Here is a 23934-nt window from a genome sequence, read left to right as displayed (position 1 = left end):
GTTTCTAGCTGGGTGTGCACAAGAGGCAACCACACATCTGATGTTTCTCTCCCTCTTTCTTTCTCTCATCTACTCTCTAAAATTCAATTAAAAAATAAAACCTTACATTAAAAAACCCCCAAAACCTGAACAGACACTTCTCCTAGGACTACAAGTGGCCAACAGATATATTAAAAGATACTTGACTTCACTAGTTATTAGGGAGATGCAAATCAAAACTACAATGAGATACCACCTTACAGCTTTTAGAATAGCTATTATCACAAGACAAGTGATAGCAAGTTCTGGAGAGGTTGTGAAGAAGGAACCCTCCCTCACTGCTGGTAGGAATGTAAACTAGTACAGATATGATGGAAAACAGCATGGAGGTTCCTTTAAAAATTAAGAATAGGATCTTGGTTCAATTTCCAGTCAGGGCACATGCCTGGGTTGCAGGCCAGTTCCTGGTTCCTGGTGGGGGATGCACGAGAGGCAACCATACATTGATTATTTCTCTCTCTCTCTCCTTCCCTTCCCCTCTAAGATGAAAAATAAAATCTTTAAAAAAAATTAAGAATAGGGTTACAATAGGACCCATCAACTCCACTTCTTGCTATCTACCTGAAAAACTTGATATATGTCCATGTTTTCATCACAGCATTATTCACAGTTGGCCAAACCATGGAAACAACCAAAGTGTTCTTCGATAGATGGATGAATACAGATGATGTACTATGCATATACAATGAAATATTAATCGGCCATAAGAAAAAATGAAATACTTCCACTTGTGACATGAATAGTGAAAAGGTCATGCAAAGCAAAGTAAGTCGACAGAAAAAACTAGAACCATATGCTTTCACTCATATGTGGGATATAAAACCAAAAACAGCAAACGAACAAACATGAAAAACGAAAACTCACAGACGCAGACAACAGTATTGTTGTTGCTAGGGAATGAGGGTGAAAAGGGTAGTAAAGTTTAAAGGGTGTCAAATACCTGGAGATAGAAAATTGACTTTGGATGGCAGGCACATAATGCAATATAGAGATGAGGTGTCACAGAACCATACATTTAAAACCTATACAATTTTATTAACCAATGTCATCCAAATAAATAAAAACAAACAGACAAAAATTTACTGACCACATACCAGCAAAGTCAATAAAAAAAAAACCCAATGTCCCCAAAACTCCAAAAGCTCATTTGTAAAATGGGGGAACTCAACTTGCTTCATAGAATAAAAATGAGTGAGGCCCTGGCTGGCGTGGCTCAGTGGATTCAGTGCTGGCCTGCAAACCAAAAGGTTGCTGGTTCAATTCCTAGTCAGGGCACATGCCTGGGTTGCTAGCCAGATCCCCAACAGGGGGTGCACAAGGGGCAGCCACACATTGATGTTTGCCTCCCTCCCTTTATCCCTTCTCTTCTCTCTAAAAATAAATAAATAAGGGACAGGGGAGGGAATTTCAGAGGAGAAAGGGGAGGGATTTAGAGGAACTAGTAGAAAGGACACATGTGAAACAACTAAGAGGGGTGGAAATGGGAGGGAGGTGGGGAGCACGGGGGAGTGGGCTGGGATGGGAGTAATAGACAGAAAACTGTACTTGAACAATAATTAAATACAAAAAATAAATTAAAAATATCAAAAACAATAAAATCATATTTAAAAAAGTGAGGATAGATGTTGTTAAATCAGGCACAGGACCTGATACAAAGCAGGTTCTAATTCTGTGTATGTTTAAGAAATATACAGAAGGAAGTTTATAATTTATAACAGACTAGCAAAAATAGGATATGGGGATTAAAAGACACAAAAACTTTACTTGTATATAATTTAATTATTTCAATTGGTAGAGGAATCCCCATTAAGATGAGGAATGATATTCAAGGGAATTGTGGCAATTCAATCTAGATGCAAGAACCATGACCTGAAATGTATTGTGAGCAGTGGGAAGAAAAAAAACAACTACCTTTTGAAACAAATGTTCCTTGCTTGACACATGAAAGCTAACAAGATTTCTAAAAACGAACTAGGAATTTAGGTTGTTATAAAACTTGACTTCCATTTCTGATACAACAAATACAGAATATGTATAGACAACAGGATACTGCAAAGAGTCCATAGGGCTGGAGTTTTAGAATGGGGCCAAGCATCTTACCATAAGTCTGCACAGAGAAAATAAAACACTAAACAAGGTCTCCAGGGCCATAACACAATCCTCTGTCCCATTTTCACCCTAGTGAATTAAAAAGAAACAAACCAAAATGTTAAAACCAAATAAGATTATTAAAAATAGGCAATCCAAAGGGAGCCCACAGTGTATCAACATGACAGACACAGCCAGGAGAAATGACCACAATCACCTATGACCTAGGGTCAGTGCAGAGAGCCAAGATGGGGCCCCTACTCCCCCCCACATCTGTGGCTGGCTAAGCTGATGGAGAATGGCTCTCTAACTGTGAGGTAAAGACAAAGAACAGAATCCTCAGGTTGATAGTGGGATCCCCACACAATAGACAGAAGTAGTTGCCAATACAAAATTTAAAGTACTTTTAGGTAACAGTCCTTATTTATTAAAAATGTGTATACCATGTATTTAAATAGTTATATTGATTCATTATAGAAAAAAAAGATTAAAAAAAAAACTTAACCAAAGCCCTGGCTGGTGTAGCTCAGTGGATTGAGCATGGGCCTGTGAACCAAAAGATCGCAGTTCAATTCCCAGTCAGGTCACATGCCTAGGTTGCAGGCCAGTTCCCAGCAGGGGACACAGGAGAGGCAACCATACATTGGTATTTCTCTCCCTCTCTCCTTCCCTGTCCCTCTAAAGATAAATAAATAAAATAAAAAACAACAACAAAAACTTAACAATAAATAAGTTACCCAGAAAATACTACTGTACATATTTTAATGCATATCCTTACAGACTGTGTGTACGTACATGCATATGTGTGTATGTGTGTATAATTTAACAAAAATGAATTATTGTTCTGTTATGGGCTTTTACCATTAACACATATAAAGGCAAAACTGATGGGCGCCTCCGACTGACCTTCAGTATGAGCGACCCTCACTTCCTGTCTTGTACTATCACTGTTTATGCATGGCTTAAATCTTGAGACAGGACCCATTCATCACTCATTGTAAACCCCCAACAGGCTCAAGGAAGAGTTTTGTCAATAAATAACTGACCCTTTAAAGGTAGAAGCCACCCTGGAGATCACAGTCGTATATAAAATTTTAAAACATTTACATAACTTTAGACTTCTGGCCAAGATGGAAGAATAGGTAGATATACATTGCCTCTGAGCAAACAAAAAGGACAACATTAAATAACCAGAACTGCCAGAAAATCACTGTATGGAACTCTTGACAACCAGCGAGTTAAAGAAGACACATTCATCCAGACTCGTAGGAGGAACAGAGGACTGGCAGCAAGGCAGTGGAAGGAGGACCAGGCAGGTGAGGCAGCGGCTGGCAGACTGGGTGGAACACAACCCAGGGTTCCAGTGCAGGGAAATGGAGCCTCAAAACCTCTGACTGAAAAAACCTGTGGGGGTTGAGGTGGAAGGAAAAACTCCCAGCCTCACATGAGAGTTTGTTGGAGACCCAAAGGGTCCCAGAAGGTACACAAACCCACCCACCTGGGAATCAGCACCAGAAGGGCCCATTTGCTTGAGGATAGCAGCAGAAGGGACTGAAAGCCAGTAGACAGCAAAGCCTAACAAGCAGCATTGTTTCCTCCCTGACCCTCCCCTACATAAAGCAACAAGCAGCAGCAATGTGGGCTGCTCTGCCTGCACAAACACCTAAGACTCCACTCTTTACTACTTAACACGTGCAATGAGACAAAAATATGGCCCTAATGGAAGAACAGATCAAAGCTCCCAAAATACAACTAAGCAATGAAGAGATATTGCCAACCTATCAGATGCAGAGTTCAAAACACTGGTAAATCAGGATGCTCACAGGATTGGTTGAATATGGTCCCAAATTAGATGAAAAAATGAAGGCTGTGCTAAGTGAAATAAAAGAAAATGTACAGGGAACCAATAGTGATGGGAAGGAAACTGGGACTCTGGACAATGGTGTTGACCAGAACGAAGAAAGAAACATTCAACCATAACAGAATGAAGAAACTAGAATTCAAATAAATGAGGAGAGGCTTAGGAACCTCCAGGACATCTTTAAATGTTCCCACATCCAAATCATAGGGGTGCCAGAAGGAGAAGAGGAAGAGCAAGAAATGGAAAACTTAGTTGAAAACATAATGAAGGAGAACTCTCCAATCTGGCAAAGGAAACAGACTTCCAGGAAGTCCAGGAAGCTCAGAGAGTCCCAGAGAAAGTAGACCCAAGGAAGCAGACACCAAGGCACATCATAATTACATTACCCAAGATTAAAGAGAGGGAGATAATCTTAAAAGCAGCAAGAGAAAAGGAGACAGTTAAGGAGTCCCCAAAAGACTATCAGATTTCTCTAAAGAAATCTTGTAGGCAAGAAGGGGCTGGAAAAAGTATTAGAAGTCATGAAAGGCAAGGACCTACATCCGAAATGACTCTATCCAGCAAAGCTATCATTTAGAGTGAAGGGGCAGATGAAGTGCTTCCCAGATAAGGTCAAGTTAAAGGAGTTCAGCATCACCAAGTCCTTATTATATGAAATGTTAGAGAGATTTATCTAAGAAAAAGATGATGTGCAAAACTAGGAACAGTAAAATGACAACAAACTCACAACTATCAATAACTGAACCTAAAAATACAAACAAAAACTAACTAAGCAAACAACCTGAATAGGCACAGAATCACAGAAATGGAGATCACATGGAGGGTTATCAGTAAGGAGGGTCAAGGGGGAGAATGGAGAAAAAGTTACAGGTTATAGCATAACTGGTAGGTACAAAATACATAGTGGGAGGTTAAGAACAGTATAGGAAATAGAGAAATCAAAGAACTTGTATGTACAAGCCATGGACATGAACCAAGACGGGTATGCTGGTGGGGAGAGGGGTGTTAAGTGGAGGGGATTAACCTGGAGAAAAAAATATGGGACAGCTTTAATAGCACAATCAATAAAATGCATTTTTAAAAAGTCAAAGAACATTTACATCACTTTATTTTGCATTCTAAAAGATCTGCTCAGATTAGTCCTACATAGCCTTGAGACTCCTTCCAATATGACATGTCTATAATTGTGTTGTGAAAACACACTCCATGACTTTTAAAATTTACAGGTCCCCATCCATCAAATGGTGATAAATATAGCTAATGCTCAATGTAAAAAAAAAAAAAAGATTGCTTCAAAAACTGAGAGCACTGGACTGTATGTATTTTCAGACTCGCTACACGTTTTGATCTTCTGAAGAACAGTCCAGACTCACCTTTAATCTTCGGCGGTTCATTCTGACATACCAATTGGTGAGAATATCAATGAACTTGACCAGGCGAGGCACCACAGTATAGAGCCTATAGGCTAAAAGTAAGACCAATCAATCAGGTTGCAAGAATATACTAAGCATTTGGGGTACTTGAGGAAAGGATGGACATAAGAACAAGTCACCCTGTCATCTAAGAGTCGCCAAGCTTGTTAAGGACAGAAAGAACCAAAGTGAAGCAATCATAATGGCTCATTTACTGAGGACATACAATGTGATCACCAAGGGTCTAGGGGCGCACACATACCACCCTGTGAGCTCCTGTCTGTGAGGAAAATGTGGCTCAGAGGCCAATATTGCCCATCACATAAATCCAGGAAGCATGTTTCCCAGGAGCTATGCAAAGCTACAGCACTACGAAGGCCCAACTTCCTTTACTGTGCTGCTGTGTACCTCAACTAAGACTGACACAAAAAAGTCTAATGAGATGTTAAGAGACATAACATAGGTCAATGTTTTTCAACCAGAGCAATTTTTTCCCACAGGGGACACTGGCAATGTCTGGAGAGACATTCTGGTTGTCAAAACTGCAGAGGTGTGTGCTCCTGGCACCTGGTAAGGAAAACGAGTGATGCTTGCTGCTCAGTCTTGTATAATACACAGCCCAGCCTCATCACAAACAACCACCCAGACCAAACAACCCTTCATGCTGCCACTGACAAACTTAGCAAGAGCTATGGATAAAACAGAACAGGCTTTCTAAGGGGAAATACAGGGATAACTCATTTTACTGTACTTTGCTTTATTGTGCTTGAAAGGTATTTGGTGTTTTTTGTTCTTTTACATTTTCTTTCTTTTACAAATTGAAGATTTCTGGCAACCTCACAAGTCTACTGGCACCATTCTCCCAACATCATTTGCTCATTTTGTTTTTGTTTCATTTGGTAATTGTTGCAATATTTCAAACTTTTTCATTATTATACTTGTAATGGTGACTTATGATCTTTGGTGTTACTATTTAATTGCTTTGGGGTATCATGAATCGTAACAACAAGATTATAAACTTAATTGATAAATTAGTGTTCCAACTGCTCTACTGACTGACCATTCCACCATTTCTCTTCCATTCCTCAGGCCTCCCTATTCCCTAAGACACAGTGACACTGAAATTAGGCCAATTAATAAACCCAGAATGGCCTGTAAGTGTTCGAAGGAAAGAAGAGCCGCATAACTACTCCTGGTGAAGATGCTGTGAAGATTGCTGAAATGACAACAAAGAATTTAGAACATTACACAAACTTATTTGATAACACAGCAGGAGGATTTGAGATGGACTCCAATTCTGAAAGGGTTCTACTGAAGGTATAAAATGCTAACACACAGTATCACTGTGCAGGAAAGGTAGAGTCAACTGATGCATTACTGTCTAATTTTAAGGAACTGCCACATCCACCAAAACCTTCAGCAACCATCACCATGATCAGTCAGCAGACATCAGGATTGAGGAAAGAATATCCACCAGAAAAAAGACTACTGAAGGCTCAGATGATCAGTAAACATAAGTATGCATGTTGTTTTAAACACAATGCTTTTGCAGACTTAGTGTAAACGTAACACCTATATCTACTGTTAAACCAAAAAATTCATGTGGCTCGCTTTATTGTGATATTCTCTTTACTGGATATCTGTTTTATTGTGGTAGCCTGGAACTTGACTCACAATATCTACAAAAGCTTGACAGTCATCTGATCCTAATTACATATGTATAAGGGGGAGATATAGTCCTTCAGGATGACTGATAAACACATGGAAATTCCTAGACTAACTGTCCTATTGTTCCAAGTGTAGAGGCACCTATTTCAGCAGCGGAGAGGCAGGTCTGTGTCAGCAACAAAGGCTGGCTCAGCCCCTCAAACTGATGAGTCCTGCACCTGCACAGCAGCACGTGGCACCACAGGGTACTGAGGGAGGCAGGTCAAACTTGCTAGGGTGTGAAAAAGGAATCCCCATCTTGGGTATCCTAGTCAGTAATTTCTGGAAAATTTCTCCCTGACTTATGGTTATTCTATCTCCAACCTTGAGAAAACCATCATAACCTACCTTCCCAATCTCTATGTAAAACCCAATTCGTGTTGTCAGGAAATAGAAATATAGAGAAATGTCCACTTCATTATTGCTCTTCTGTATTTCCTAATTTTTCTAGACTGTTCAAGGACTAATTATTTAATAAAGCAGACCTGAAAATAATAAATGAACTACTAACAAGTACTACTTTTTGAGTACCTATTATCTGTCAGTTATGTGTACATGAACTCTATTTGAGCCACACACATATGTATATGATCTCTATTTGAGCCTTGTAATAACTCTGACAAGGTATTTTTCACAGAAAGAAATTAAGGTTCATAGACTAGGCAATGCTACGCCAGGGAAAAGATAGTAGAACCACCCAACACCAAAGCCTATGATTCCATGGGCCCACGTGGTCTGGTGGATAGAGAAGGTCCCCGAACATCCCCTGAGACAATTCCTTGGGCCAGCACCTTTCTACAACAAGCCTTAACAAAATTATATTTGCATAATAAAAGAAACAAGTATTTATCTACTGCTTTGTTTCTTCTATATCTCTTAAAATTTGTACAAAATCGACTCTATGTTTATATATAAAAAGTAGTATCTAAAGGGCAATCATAGAGAAGAGTCTGTAGTCTTGGGAGGAAAGCTAAAGAAAGACGCACCTGCCATTTCGGTCTCAAAGAATGCAATGAGTGACTGCATGAAGGACAGGACCCATCGGTCTGTGATGTTGGCACTTTCTTTAACCATGTTCTCATTGTACAGGAATTCCATTTTTTCCTCCTAGGAATTGACAATTGTTGTAACATTCTGCATGCTTGAGGGAAATTCATGTAACGAAACTAATACTTTAAAGCACTTAAATATTTGTCTATATTAATAGTCACATCCTGCCCCCCCTCAAAAAAAAATCCAGATTAATCTACAGTTCTAATTCTCAGTAATATTTTTAGGATAAGCTCTACATTTGGGACATTAGATCCTCAATTAGTGAATTCCATTTTTGAGTGAAGTAAGGGGAATTTGGGGAAAAAAATTATTCTTCTGTACCAAAGAATGATTATGAATTGAGAAGTATTCCAAAATCTTGTCAGTAAGTATGGGTTTTAATTACTTTAAATTTGAGAAAGGAAGGACAGAAAAACTGGCAATCTCTAGGTAACTGACTATAAATTGAAAATGAACCCTAAGAATTATGTATTTTTCAGAATAGAAGACACACACCCCCTTCCCCATTTGGAAGGAATAATGGTTGTTAATGCTGCTGTTGAGTTCTGTTTACATTCACATTGGTGAAATATTATGTTATTAAATATTTTAGCACATTTTTTGCTTCAAAATATTTTTTTCCTATTTTCCTCCTCTAAAACCTAGGTGTGTATTATGGTCTAAAAAACATGGCAGTGTCTCAGCTTATATTGGTCATTTTACCTAGAATGCTCTATTTCACCCATTCTTTTTCCTTTGAAAAATCTTGCTCAATCCTGAAGGCCCACCTTACCTATCCCTACTCATACAGCATCACCACCAGTGGCAGAGAATGGCCATGCTGATCCCTGCTCTGATTTAAGTGCCTGAGGATGGAGCTGACGTCTTGCTGCCATGCCCAGATGAGGCTCCGGACCAGTGGGTGGCCTGCAAAATGCACTGTTGGCCCAAAGAGGTGGCAGGAATGACAAGCCAGGAACACTAGGGGTCTTGGGAAGGTGACTGCCTTTCTCAAACCACAGGGAAAATCCCTCCTAGAAGGTTCATTAGCAGACCTAGATAAGCCAGAGGCAGCAGGAAGCAAATGATCTGACTGCTGGTGTGTGCTGTACAAAGCTCAGCTTTCCAACCAGTTTTTCAGGAAAGAATACCATTACATATTTAGTCAACAGTAATTTACTAAGCAATTCTACCTATAAGGTGCTTGAGGTAAAAAGGTGAACAGTATCTGGGCCCTGACCCCACGTGGAGTACTAAAATTAGCGCAGATAGGCACATGCCTAACGGAGCCTGCTGGCCTAAGGGCAGTCATTGGGGCGGGGGAGGTGGCTTCTCAGAGATTGCCTCCTGGGCAACAGGTAACTGCTAGGATGAAACTTTCCAAAACATCGCAGTCATCACTCTAAATCCTAACAACCCAATGAGAATTTCTCTTATGTACAGAGTGTCAGCCCAAACACCCCCATCAAAGGGCCTTCCCTGACCACCCATTTGCAGCAGCCTTTACCGGACATTCAATCTCAGACAGTAGCTGACTCTTCACTAGCTCCGCCATGCCACCCCTACTGGTCCCACAAGGGGTGGGGAGGTGGCTAAATGTATACCCAACACAACACTTCTACAGGTGAGGCTCCCGTATCTGTATAGGTGAGTGTGCCCAGACGGCTTAGCTCCAACCCATGCTCCTGTCTGAGCAAGGACCCCAGATACCTTCACCTATGGATTCCCAAGGGTCTCTGAATTTCCAACCACAGGGCCTGAGCAAACCGAGCTCAACACAGCTGGGAAGGCACCTTGGCCCACACCTAGCTCAAACCATAGCACTTTGGTCCACACCTTCTGTAGCCTTAGGATGTTCTGAATGAAGAAGCGATAGGCATTGTACCAAGGGAGTAGCACATCCTTCAGGACATCACGCACACCTTCCTCTTTAAAGCGGAGGTTTTCTGCTCTTACCACAGGGGAGTTAATCAGATACAATCTGGAAAATAAAATTTACACAAAAAAAGGAATGTAGATGGTACCAATTTTCATGTGACATTTTCATAGGGTAACACCAAAATAATCCTTTCTTCTAAAAAGTGGGTAATTATGAGTAGTCTTCTCATGGTCTGTATAAAAGCGACAAAGCTCTTATTTTTACATATGAGACCCAGGGAATTATAAAAGGAGATGTAACTTCCACAACAAAATGTGGCAGTGGACCAACCTAGAGGCATGCCCTGCGCTGGTCTCAGCCCAGGCCATGGGTGGTGAGTGTGGCAGAACCGAGAGGAAGCCAGGACACACGCAGGCACCAGAGACTCACAAGGAGCCAGGACAGAGAGGCTTTTACCCTGAACACTAAATGTTCACGACTATGACTATGTCAAGCAGCAGCTCACATTCTCTAAAAGGTTTTCAGTGTTTTTACTTGCTCTAGGATAAGCATACCTCATATGACTCTTTGAAGAGTAAGAAGAAAATAGAAATAAATGATGTAACACCAGCAAGATGGAAAAACTTAGACAGAGGTCCTTATCCTCTAAAAGATTTCTAGATTTGGAAATGTCACTGTTATTTAATAAAACACCTTGGGCAGGGGAAGGGAGTTTAAGTCAACACCTTAGAAATTTAACTCCTCCTAAAACAGATACATTTTTAAAAGCTAATTATAAACCAAATGTAAGGAATATGATTAACGGAATGAGAGGTGAGAAGTGCTTACATAAGGAATGACAAGTACACACAAAGGAGAGCACCGGTTTATACCTGAGGGCATCGGCACCGTATTTATGGATGATTGAAACTGGATCTGGATAATTCTTTTTTCGTTTGCTCATTTTTTGGCCATCACTTGAAAAATAAAAGGGAGATGTCAAATAAGTCAACCTTACAGTATCTTTATATATGGTTATAGATATCTTCAACTGAAATATATAAATGCAAATGGCATATAAGTTAATGTTAAGGTACAACAATAAAGTTGTTTTGTTAATATCTGTAGGCTTGTTTTTTAAATACTGTGTTGAGTCGATGTAGAAACTTCAGGATAGATAAAGGTAGCAAGACATCATGATTTAACAGTAAAAATTATAGACTAGGCAGTTATCCCAGACAAATGAAAGTCTACAGTTACGCAAAATCTGTAACAAAGTTCATAGCATTATTCATTGCCAGCAAAAACTTGAAACAATCCCAGGGTCTTTCAGCATGTGAATAGTCAAATTCAGAGTCACCCACACAGCAAAGAGAAGGAAACACTGATATGCAAGCACCTGAGAAACACCCAGGGAATAACACTGACCAAAAAAAAATCCACTCCCAAACAATTATATATGGTATGATTCCACTTACATAACATACTTGAAATGGCACACTTGAGCTCACCACTTATTATTGTGTGACCTTACTTTTTCTGTACCTCAAATGTGAAAACAGGGTAATGAAAGAACACATCTTACATAGTTCTTGGCATTAAGTGAGTAAAGATGTGCAAATGTTCACAACAGGCCTACTGTCATCCTCCCCCCTCATGGCACATATTTAATTTATTTTATTGATTATGCCATTACAGTCGTTCTAATTCCCCCCTTCATTCCCCTCCACCCTGCACACCCCTCCCCCACCACCCCCCCTTTAGTTTATGACCACGTGTCTCAAGTTCTTTAGATTCTATATTTCCCACACTATTCTTGCCCTCCCCCTCTCTATTTTCTACCTACTGTATATGCTACTTATTCTCTACCTTCTCCCCTCTTCTCCTCCTCCCACTCCCCTGTTGTTAACCCTCCATGTGACCTTCTTTTCTATGGTTCTGCTCCTGATCTAGCTGTCCTTTTAGTTTGCTTTTGTTTTAGGTGTGGTTGTTAATAACTGTGAGTTTGCTGTCCTTTCACTGTTCATATTTTTTATCTTCTTTTTCTTATAAGTCCCTTTAACATTTCATATAATAAGGGCTTGGTGATGATGAACTCCTTGAATTTGATCTTATCTGAGAGGCACTCTATCCACCCTTCCATTCTAAATGAAAGCTTTGCTGAATAGAGCAATCTTGGTTGTTCTATAATACTTCTTTCCAGCCCCTTCTTGCCTGGAAGGTCTCTTGAGAAATCCGCTGACAGTCTGAAGGGAACTCCTTTGTAGGTGACTGTCCCCTTATCTCTTGCTGCTTCTAGGATTCTCTCCTTCATTTTCATCTTGGCTAATGTAATTATGATGTGCCTTGGTGTGTTCCTCCTTGGGTCCAACTTCTTTGGGACTCTCTGAGCTTCCTGGACTTTCTGGAAGTCCATTTCCTTTGTCAGATTAGAGAAGTTCTCCTTTATTATTTGTTCAAATAAGTTTTCCACTTGTGGCTGTTTCTTTTCCCCTTCTGGTACCCCTATAATTCAAATATTGGAACGTTTAAAGATGTCCTGGAGGTTCTTAAGCCTCTCCTCATTTTTTTGAATTCTTGTTTCTTCCTCCTTTTCTGGTTGGATGTTTCGTTCTTCCTTCTGGTCCACTCCCTTGATCTGAGTCCCAGTTTCCTTTCCATCACTATTGGTTTCCTCTGCATTTCCCTTAATTTCAATTAGTTTAGCCTTCATTTGTTGCTCTAATTTGTGACTAAAATCGACTAGCTCTGTGAGCCTCCTGAACACCAGTATTTTGAACTGTGCATCTAATAGGTAGGCTATTTCTTGGTCACTTAGTTATTGGCTCTGGTGCTTTAAATTCTTCTTGAGCCATATTTTCGTCTGTTTGCACCTGTTTTGTATGAGGAGCGGAGCCCTAGGTGTTCACCAGGGCAGGGCAACCCAGTCGCTGGGTTGTGATGCTTTATGTGGGGGCAGCGTCCAAGAGGGGCAATGGTGGTCCCCTCTGCTGCTTCCCGCTGCTGGGGCCTGCACAGTCTGGCTCACTGCTTGCTCCTTCGCTGGTTTATCTGCAGGCAGATGTGTGACCGCAGTCAGTCTGCTGCCTTGCGCCCTCACTGGGTCTGCCTGTTGCTACCCCACACCTGGGACCCGCCCACGGCTGCCTGTGCGCCTGGGTCAGGAGATCTTTCCTACCCCACTGGGCTCCACTGCTGGCTCCGCCCCTCTTACCAGTCTGGGTGAAGGTTTGTTATTGTCAGACTTCCATATAGTCAATTTTCTGTGTTTTGGCTGCGTCTTTGTTACTGAAACTTTGTTGACTTTCAACTTGGTCGTGAGAGGAGGCACAGTGTTTCCACCTACGCCTTCACCTTAGCGGAAGTCTCCTAATTTCTTGTGTTTGTATAGGTTTTACTTTTAATAACTCGAGGAAGTGTAAGCAAAGGATTCCAATAAAAAACCACAAACCTCTAGAACTCATAATTTCCTCATATATTAAAAAGAAAACAAAAATCTATATAACCGATCAGTATACAGTTCGTTTATAGAGCTGTAACCAAAAGTACTTTAAAAAAAGTCTAAAATGACAAATGTTATTTCATCACTACAATTATCCCAAGCAAGTCCTGCCCTTTTGCCTACTCCATTATGATCAACTTTCAATCTAACTCTTCTCCCTAAGACAGAGGAAGTGTGGAAACAGAACATAAAAGATGCAAAAGTGCACAAAACAAGAGTTGGATGAAAAAGAAGAGTAGCAAAAGTATAGAAGCAGAAAAGAAAAAGCAGTAAGAACAGAGCTTGGGCATTCCTAAATTCCTCTATTCATGAAGAGTGATTAGGGGAACAGCAACTGGAACTTGTCAAGACACAAAGGAGTACACCTGCCTTGCAAGAACGAGTCCATTCACAATCACATTCTTGAAGGGCGGCTGTCCAAAGAGAGCTGTGGCCAGCACCAGAAGGGTATAAAACCTGGAAAAAAGATCCCACAAAGAAAGTTCAAAAACAAACAACAAAACAAAACCCCCGAAAGAAGTCTAGCATAGGAAAAAACTGTGCTTACTTAGTGAACTGAATTTCTATTTTTGATCTGTTACACTTCTTGATAATCACTTAAGGCAAAGATTTTAATTCCAGTGACATTAAAATCATGCCAGGATCGCTGAAAAATTACACACAAGACCCAATGCAGATCAATGACATTTAAGCTTCCGATTAGAAAAAAATGTGACTCAAAGCAAATAAAAGCCTGGATCAAGGTACTGACCCCAGTTGAGGATAGTACCACCACCCTTGGGAAGCCAGTTGAACAGCCGTAAGGCAGAGCACAGCAGGGCAGCAATGGGCGGCCTCTCAGGACCTCCCCACAAAACACAAGGCTGAAAATCAGATGTATGTCGCCATTAGCACAAAGTCATATGGGATAGTCTGATGACTCCCCCAACCCCACATGGCCAAAAAGGCAAAAAGCACTCTCATTCCAAAGTCAAAAGAGAGACTATAAGAGCAGAGAAAATGTTTTTATTCTGTCAGATATCACATATGTCATTTATTTGCTAGCTAGCATCACATCCCTATAAACTGTATCAGTTAAGTGAGGCTCTTATGTTACCTCCAACCTGATTTTGTACTCCAAGACCATCATGAGACATGAACTGGTGATGTCACAGACCAGACTCCATGTCTAACATGAACACCTGACCTCTAAGGTATGGCAGGAGGACTCTGGTACCTAGGAGAGGCAGCCCACAACTGAGGAAAGGGGAGGGAAGCAGTGTGCACAGGGAACCCATTAAAGGACTGTTATTAGTTGTCAGCTGTCACCATTCCTCAGAGAAACTCCTTAGAAATAAGAGTTTGTGCCTGGTAGCTCTTCTTACAGGTAAATGGACTGTAAAGTGAAAACAGCACATTCCAAAGCATTAAGGCTAGAGTTTAATCAGTTTGTGATGACTAGCACAATTTGCAAAAGCAAAAACAACACCAACATTCCTTAAACACCCCTGTAGAAACATTACTAATGAAAGTATAATTAGAACCTGGGCCACTCAAGCTCACCCACAAAAAGAAGGTAACTAACCATTTTATAATTAAGAGGATGACAGTACTGTTTTAAATAAGGCACCAGATAAAACCAATGCCTAAACCCTCTCCCCATGTTTCTTTTAAATCTAGATTTTTTTCAAATGTTAATTTTGGAAGGCTAATCTAGCATCTGAGCATATTTCCAAGTAATCCTCTCTACATTTGTAGTACTCCACCCATTATCTTGTAGGTAAATACCCACTCGACATCTGAATAAATGACTTGAAGTGATCAAGTTATGACCACATAAAGTGTTTTGTATCATTTATATTTCCAGTGAAACAAATCTCTATATTCTAAGATGTCAGTGAAATAATTAACTCTCTGAAACTATACCCTACCACAGTCAGAGATTCCTACTTAAAAGACAGTAATGGCTTGCTTGGTGCGAAGGAACTTGACACAATCTTTCCAGCACATAGCAGATAAATACTAGGTGGTCAGTAAAATAACTGCTAAGCAAAATCAAATCAACAAAACACTTGAAAGAACGAGGAACATACCATCCTCTGGTTTGGTCAATGCCTTCGGCAATGAAGTCCGCAGGAAATGCATCTTCAAACTCCTTCTTGTTTTCAAACGGATAATGAACTTGAGCATAGGGCATGCTGCCACTCTCAAACCAACAGTCAAACACTTCAGAGATGCGGTGCAGCGATCCCTTCCCACAGCGTGAAGGAATGGTCAGATGGTCAATGCTAACAAACAAAAACATAGCCATTTCCATTAATTTTAAGCACAACAAAACTTGCAGTTGAAATGCCAGCAATTCCCGACAAACTCTTCACATGTATCTATGAACAGAAACATTAGCAGTCATCACAGGCTTACAGAGAGCACCAGGGGCATTCAAACTAGAAGTCCTCTGACATCTAACTCAAGAACAGAAGTCACCCTTCCTCATTATGACACCAGTCATCAAGAACAATGTAATTCAGCAAATGAGTATCTGATTTCTATATGTAGGTCTCTGATCCACTACAGAGACCACGTCTTAACAGGCCAGAACCTAGCCCAGTGCTCTCTGAGTGACAGAACTGACATGAATGAAGCATTCAGAAACTGACCTCTCTCTGTGGAGATCTGAGACCTTTGCTCTTGACAGTTCTTCAAGTTCTGCCATTGACCCAATGCATACTATCTGTCAAAACAAAGTTAAAAAACAGGAGTGCCAGAGAGGCAAAGATCACACAGAGTTAATTTCTGTTGACAATGAAGTTTAGAAACCTTTGATCTACAGGATAGCTATCACCAACGTGGCTTACCCTCGTGAAAGACTACAGGTAACTGTCTGAAGAGGTGAACATACTTCACTTCTTTGCTACGTTCCCCTATATGAGAAAGAGGCCCTACAATGTATCTCCCCTAAGAGGTGCTGCTCAGATTTCAGGGAAGATGTTGGGTGTGCTCCTCCACCCTTGCACCACGTATCTTAGTCTATCCCAGATTATTTTCAGTATCGAACAGTTTCTGAAGAATTAGCTATCCATTTCATGTGAAGGGCTAATCTGTGCAGAAGGGTCAGCTCGTTCCTGCTTGGAGATGATGGCTGCTCCGTATAAAAGCCGAAGGTAGCCTTGGCTGGTGTACCTCAGTGGACTGAGCGCCAGCTGTGAACCAAAGTGTCGCTGGTTCGATTCTCAGTAAAGGCACATGTCTAGGATGCAGGTCAGATCCCAGGGGCGGGGGGAGGGTGGCAGCATGTGAGAGGCAACCACACACTGATGTTTGTATCCCTCTCTTCCTCCCTCCCTTCCATCTAAAAATAAATAAACAAACTTAAAAATAAACAAAAATAAATAAAAGCCAAGGCTTCCTTGGTGGCCCCCTTTCAGCGTCTCTGTCCTTTCTCAGGTTGCCTAATTTCCTTCTATAGAAAAGATTTTTACACATTCGCAGCCATCATGGGGGTTTCTAATGTCCACATCTATGCCAAAAATAACCGGTGGAAATGAAATGCCTAGACTCTCACACTAATACATCTTAAGTTTCTTCCTGGCACTTGAATTCAGTTCATTAAGCTGAAATCTTCCCAAGTCAAAGCTAGAACTAAATTACTGTGCTGAATCCACATAGTCATACAGCAAGATGTTAGAATCATGTCCAGGTAAGGAAGCTGAGAGATGGGCCCAGCTGGGGCACTCACAACAGGAAGCATTATCTGATGGGACAGCACGAACAAGGACTGATATCAGTTCTCATCCAGGGGTTGTCTATTACCTAGTGAACACTCATGGTTTCTTTCACTGCACCTTCCTGACCAGTCTGAAAAGTCTTCCAATTGAGCTACTTTACTGTTGCCTTTCAGGTCCTTTCGTATAGAAAAATTTACTGATGTCCCTGAGCCACTGTGGTTCATGTGCTCTAATTCTAACGCTCTCAGTTTTCAGCAACAGACACAAAAAGGAGGTCCCGTCATGGGAATACATCTAAAGTTCTATATAAATATTTATGTATATATACACTCATACAATCATTTATTTTCAGATTAAAAGTCTGCAATGCTTTAGTATTTTTTTTAGTTTTCCTTTTTCATTGCTGCAAGTGAAGGGTATAGAGCAGGGGTGTCAAACTCATTGCCACCGGGGACCACATCAGCCTTGTGGTTGCCTTCAAAGTTCTGAAATAATTTTAGGACTATATAAATGTAACCACTCCTTAACTGTTGAGGAGTTAAAATTACATTCGGCCCTCTGAAGGAAACCTTGAGGCTGATGTGGCCCCTAGTGAAAATGGGTTTGATACCCCTGGAATAGAGTCTATTCCGTTCATCAATAATTCACAAGAATAAAAAAAGATCTAAGCAACACGAACAATTTAATGTGTGTTCCCAGAGAAAAACACAAATTGCATCCAAGGAAAACAAAAGTAAAAATAAACTTAAAACGCTAACATTCTTACTTATTTACGATTAAAGGAAAGAAAAATTATTTTTAAAAAGGGGGGGAAGAGACCATATTCTTTTGCTGCCATATTCAGATAAAACAAACAAAAAAGGTCTCAACAAAAGTCAACATACAAAAATACCGCCAGCTCACCTCCTCGAAGTCCTCACTGACCCACAGTGGGATAGGGGTGCCCCAGTATCTGTTTCTGGAAATTGCCCAGTCACGTGCATCTCTCAGCCAGTTCCCAAATCGCTTTTCTCGCACAAACTCTGGGACCCTGCAATAAACAGGTCAGAAACCCAATCCACCTAAGAATAGTACTAAGTAAATTTGTAAATGGCACCTATAAAACACTCTGGAAAGGCTGATCTTACTCCTCCTGGGAGATTATTTTCTGCATGGACAGCACCAGATGACTCACAGTGGCTGTATCTGCTATGAATTAATCCCAATGAAGATGCTTTTTAACAGGAAACCTGATGTCACCCATGCTTCCCAATTAGGACTGCCACAGTTTTCTGTCACCAATGCTAGCTAGCCTGGTCCCACTAATATCTGTCTACTTCTGGGTATTTCATGCAACAGTTCCTTTACTGTAACTCACTACCACAGGAACCACTCTGAACAGGCAGGCTATTGGTAGCTACCTGGTAGCTGCTTCTCCAGGCTCACCTGCAGTCCCCATGGTACTGCATGTTAGGTTCCAGCAATGAGGCAAGTCCTTCAGATTCAGCTTCTCACCTCACTGCTTTCACTAGTACCATCTGTCCACTTTGATAACCTTCACCCAGCAGCCCCTACATTAGCCACCACTTCCCCAAGTTTCTACTGCCTCTGATTGATTTATCAATCATATTTATCAATCAGAGGCATTGATAGACTCTTTTGACTCTTTATCCTCCAGAGGTTCAGTTTTGCAAAAATCCTTCCCAAACTTAAGGTTGAGTTAGGGCACCCTAGGCTCCTGAACATTCTGTCTTCAGTCCTGTATCCTAAATGCCAGATTTTAGGCCTGTACCACGCCACAGAGCTCTCATACTAACATTCTATATTAAGCCCATCACACATTAGGAAAGCTAAAGAACTCCTTAGGTATAAAAAGAAAAAAAACAAACTGCTTTTTCTTGAGAAATCAGGGTCACTTTGCTAGAAAAAAAGACAAAGCTATAGCCTTTTGTTTTTAATGTCCAGAGATTCTGACCATTCTTCCAAAATTACATGCAGCTTTTAAGTTCTTATGGGAAGTAAAAAATACTAATCACCCTCCAAATTCTCAGTGAAAAACATTATTCTGCAATACGTAGAGTCAATCTTATTTTATTTTTCTAACTGGCTGAAATAATACCTCTCCATGGTCAGATATTAGGGAAGAGCAAGGCTTCTGTCCCTGCAGTGCTTATCAATGAAGCCAGCCTGCATAAGACATCATCAGAGTCAAGGAACTAAACAAGCATCAAAAGCAGTAGCTGATCCTTGAATAACACATGTGTGAACGGCAGAGTCCACTTATATGCAACTTTTTTCAACTAATTGACTTGTGCATCTTAAACCCATGTTGTTAAAGGGTCAACTCCAATGTTGGGAATCCACGGATGTGGCAAGTTGACTGTGGTTATATATGGATTTTTTAATGTACAGAGTTTATAGCCCCTTACACCTGCATTGTTCGAGGTTCAAGTGATGTTATAAATGGATTTTGTAGGTACATTTAAAACTAAATGTTTACCCTGAAAGTTCAGCCAGATATTTTCCAGTCATTCTATTCTGTAATGTGCATAAACAACAGTTTCTCATTTCTATTGGGTTTAAGAAAAGACTCCCCTATAGGCCTTATAATAAAAAGAATGTTACTTTGTTACATCTTAGATGGTTATTAAAGTTATTATAATTGGGGGAAGTATAAACCAATACTTACTAACTCTATGACAAAGGACATTATGAAGACTTATGTCTTATTGCTCACCAGTAACACAAATCATTGTTCTTCAGCAGCTGGTCTACCATGTGTTCAACCCGAACAAACCAGCTGGGCACCGCTTTGTAAATGAGGGGAGTGTCCGACCTAAGAAAGCAGAAACGGAGGTGTGGCTGGTGAGGCTAAGGTGTGCAGGTGCTTAGGGTAGCAACAACTATTAGGTTCTGATGTCACTGTCATCAACTTGGCCTTCCACCAACATTCATGTCTACTGCAAAATGAATGTCTGTCTTCAGTATTGGTCATGGCCCTACACAATACCAAGAAAGGTAAAAGTTAACAAAAAACAATATAAGAAAAAATGTCCTCATATAGTTCTGCTGGTGTGTGACAGCTATCTAAAAAATGGTATCAACTTCAGCAAAGACAAAACATGATGCCACTAAACATTCTAATTCACCCACATATTTAGAATCTTCTTTAAATGATATATTGCATATCTCTCACTAAATTCCATTAGAAAATGTTAGGTCTGTCTTACCCTAAGGAAATGTGAACTCAACAAAAACATATTTGTCTATGTGAGATAACACAAAATATACATATATGTGCTTGTACATACATACGCCTTTGTCCCTGGTTCGTGGGATAGAGGTCCTGAAACCCTTATAATTTCTTAGAAGATAAGAGCACTAGGAACATCTTTAGTTCTAATACTTGGTCTTGGATACTAGTTCTTGACATAAAGCTCCTAAAACCCATGTAATTTTTTGGTTGACAGGAGTGTCTTTTGTTCTAACGAGGTGACTCTATATGTGTTCCTGGGATGGCAGCTGGTCACCAGAAAAGACCAAACCCAATAGCTTGGAATTTTCAGCCCTTACCCAATCCTCCTGATTAAATCCCAAAAGTATGGAGTGTAGGGGGTTCCCAGGCTGAAGAACACATCCACGTAGTGGAAGGGTGAGTACCCCACCTTCATAGGACAAATGCTCCTGCTCACAGGACCCTTCCAGACCTCTCCCTACGTATATGTCTTCATCTGGCTGTTCATGTGTATCCTTTAACAAATATAAGTATTCTAAGGAGTTTTGTGAGAGGGGACAGCTGGAACGTCTGATTTCAAGCCAGTCCGTTGATAGAGGGAAAACTTAGGTTTGTGACTGGCAACTGAAGTGAGTGAGTGAGTATGTTTGTGTCCCATTCTTGTGGGATTGACCCCGTAATCTCTGAGTAAATAGTGCCGGAATTAAATTAAATAGTGGGACATCCAGCTGGTGTCAAAGAAAATTGCTTGATGTGGAGGAAAAAACCTTCACTATTTTGGTGACTCAGAAGTGTCAAAAGTGATGTTTATAAAGGAAATAGTAAAGAACACTCACAGGATAATGAAACAGTAGGGGAGAACTGGATTTTTCCTTTCTGTAGAGCAAAGACTGTTTTTTTTTCTTTACAGTCTATGCCTATATTTCTCAGACAACGCCAGAGAAAGAAGTAAATGTACACATTTATAAATCATCCTCAAAACAAAAAGGCAGTTTCCAAACACTAACTCCAAAGAATACAACTGAGATGGAAACCACAAATTGATGGAATGGGAACATACGTTAAGTGCATGCACAAATCTTAAACTCTAACTACAAAACTCTTTGCTTCTCACCTCCAACAGAAAGGATAGCTATGAGTGAAGGTGCTGGCAACAAGAAGTCGGCCTTGTTCCTTCAGGGTCCTGATGATATTTTTGTCAGCATCCTGTTTTAAAAAATTAAAATATAATCATTAAAATATCCTACAGTACTTAGTAACACAATATAATTAAGTATATTATTAAAATCTGGTATTTAGTTACTTTTATTAAGCGTATAAAACACAAATATCAAATATACTATAAAAACTTGATACATATTTTAGATACCTTGTAACTTCATGTACTTTTTAAGTATATTCCGCACCATTAAGGTACTAAAGTTTTGAATCAGCAATAGTTACCCCAAAGTCACAAAGATGCTTCATGAGTCACTAGTCAGAGCCCAATTTTTTTAATACTTATGCTTAAAACTATAGCATGCCTCCTCTGAAGATACTAGCCCCACACAAAGTAGCTGATAACATGATCTATCTTTTGTGATTTTATGTACTGAAACAAAAGAAAACAAAACAGAAACAATTTCCTGGGGGAAAAAAACCCAGATGAGGAAGCTATTTAATAAAAACTGATTAATGAAAAAATATGAAACCAACACCTTTCTATGCCATTCAGACACAAACCTTCACATACTGTCCCATGAAATCTGTCACTTCTGCTGTGAAACAGCCTGAAGCATCCACAGGGCAAACAGGGACAGAATCTTTCTGAATGATGTTGAAGTCCATACAGACCCGATAGTCATCCTGGGGAAAAGTGGAAAAAGGTAGAGAGAGGGAAGAATAAAACAGCTTATGTGTGCATGGGGCAAGAGAGGAGGGTATGAGGAGGTAGGTTTTACAGGGTAAGTTTCCAATACTGTGATGTATAAAATGTAATGACCAGTAATCCTTTCCACTGAAGTTACTTCCAAGACCGCACAGAGAACAACAGAGCCTTACAGTTGCACAGGGGATTACATTATCTAGCCCAGTTTAAGCAGCCATTATTTCATAGACTCCTATATATATATCAGGGCATCCACTAAGAGAGAAGAAAGATATTATATGAGTGTATTAAAACAAAATCAAATATGATTTATAAAATCAATATGTATGTACATACAGGCATGATAAAAGCAGAAGTACATAGAGGAGTCAGACATAGCCCATTCAGCACTGCATGATGCTTGATATGCACACAGATTTGCATCCCGTCAAGGATCACCTGAGAGACTGCAAAACCGAGCATACCTTTCCTAGATTATACCACAATGCTCAGAATACTTTTTGAGCAGCATTTATAATTAGACCAAAATGCTTATGTAAAGCTTATCAAACACTGCTCTGAATATTTTACTACTTAGATCACTTATTCTTCACCACTGCGAGGAAGGCTGACTGGTGCACTAGGTTTTTTTTTTTACCCTGTGTCCTCCTGGAAAAACCCAACAACTATCCCAATTTAACAGATAAGGGGGCTGTGGCACAAAGAAATCCTTCACTGCAAAGGAGCAATGCTCATATTCAAAACCAAAAGCCTGGCTCTAGAGTCCAGAGTCTTAACTACTATGCTATGCTTCCCAAAACTAAAATTAAAGGAATATCACAGGCNCTTATTCTTCACCACTGCGAGGAAGGCTGACTGGGGCACTAGGTTTTTTTTTTTTACCCTGTGTCCTCCTGGCAAAACCCAACAACTATCCCAATTTAACAGATAAGGGGGCTGTGGCACAAAGAAATCCTTCACTGCAAAGGAGCAATGCTCATATTCAAAACCAAAAGCCTGGCTCTAGAGTCCAGAGTCTTAACTACTATGCTATGCTTCCCAAAACTAAAATTAAAGGAATATCACAGGCCAGATAGCGAACCCACATTCTGGTTTGAATCTAAGACATAAAGGCAATCTTCCCACCTGGGCCTGTGTTTAAGTCCCACTGTGCTGTGGGGCTGCCTGGTATGATGCAACGAGTGGGTACCTGTCCATGAAGACCCCAAAATGTACCGACACAACAGAAAGGACAAGCCCCGAAGCCCAGCAATTTGAAATATTTAGTGGAGAATACACGGCCCCATGATTTAAACTAGCTGAGGGCAGCATTCCTGAATGGAGCCATGACAGATCTCCGTCATGAATAAGTATGACTATACAGAGGCCACAGTGTATCACCTAAATGCAAAATGCAATATGAGTGGTCTCTCAGAAAAACTTCTAACAAATGGGGTTAAAGGTTGTATTTCAAAGATCTGATCTTATATTACCTTAACCTGCCTGGCATACAGATACATGAGGTATCGCAATAGTAAATAACAAACATTCACACTTTAAATTGAAAACACGGGTTTCCAACCAAGATGGAGGTGTAAGCAGATACACATTTCCTCCTCCTACAACCAAAAGAAGGACAGCAAGTTAAAAAAAGAAAAGTTACCCTGAACT

General features: G+C 40.3%; 1 protein-coding gene across 4 annotated transcripts in view; it reads right to left on the bottom strand.

Moving 5' to 3' along the window:
* Positions 1-23934, bottom strand: part of IARS1 (isoleucyl-tRNA synthetase 1) — a 117389-nt gene that overhangs the window by 57568 nt on the left and 35887 nt on the right. For all 4 annotated transcript variants that reach the window (XM_037037269.1, XM_037037270.1, XM_037037271.1 and 1 more), the window contains exons 11-22: positions 22140-22262; positions 21532-21623; positions 19920-20018; positions 18107-18233; positions 16136-16209; positions 15572-15766; positions 13869-13955; positions 10891-10974; positions 9976-10120; positions 8094-8214; positions 5362-5453; positions 2140-2217 (exon numbers count right to left, since the gene is read on the bottom strand). In XM_037037269.1, coding sequence (XP_036893164.1) covers positions 2140-2217; positions 5362-5453; positions 8094-8214; positions 9976-10120; positions 10891-10974; positions 13869-13955; positions 15572-15766; positions 16136-16209; positions 18107-18233; positions 19920-20018; positions 21532-21623; positions 22140-22262 — 1317 coding nt within the window. The remainder of the gene's footprint in view (positions 1-2139; positions 2218-5361; positions 5454-8093; positions 8215-9975; positions 10121-10890; positions 10975-13868; positions 13956-15571; positions 15767-16135; positions 16210-18106; positions 18234-19919; positions 20019-21531; positions 21624-22139; positions 22263-23934) is intronic.

The sequence above is a fragment of the Sturnira hondurensis genome, unplaced genomic scaffold, assembly GCF_014824575.4.
Source record: "Sturnira hondurensis isolate 20B ecotype Veracruz unplaced genomic scaffold, ASM1482457v3 Scaffold0022910, whole genome shotgun sequence".
In the NCBI taxonomy this organism is placed as follows: Eukaryota; Metazoa; Chordata; class Mammalia; order Chiroptera; family Phyllostomidae; genus Sturnira; species Sturnira hondurensis.
Note: the sequence above shows the minus strand (reverse complement) of the source record. Positions and strands in the feature narration are given on the sequence as shown.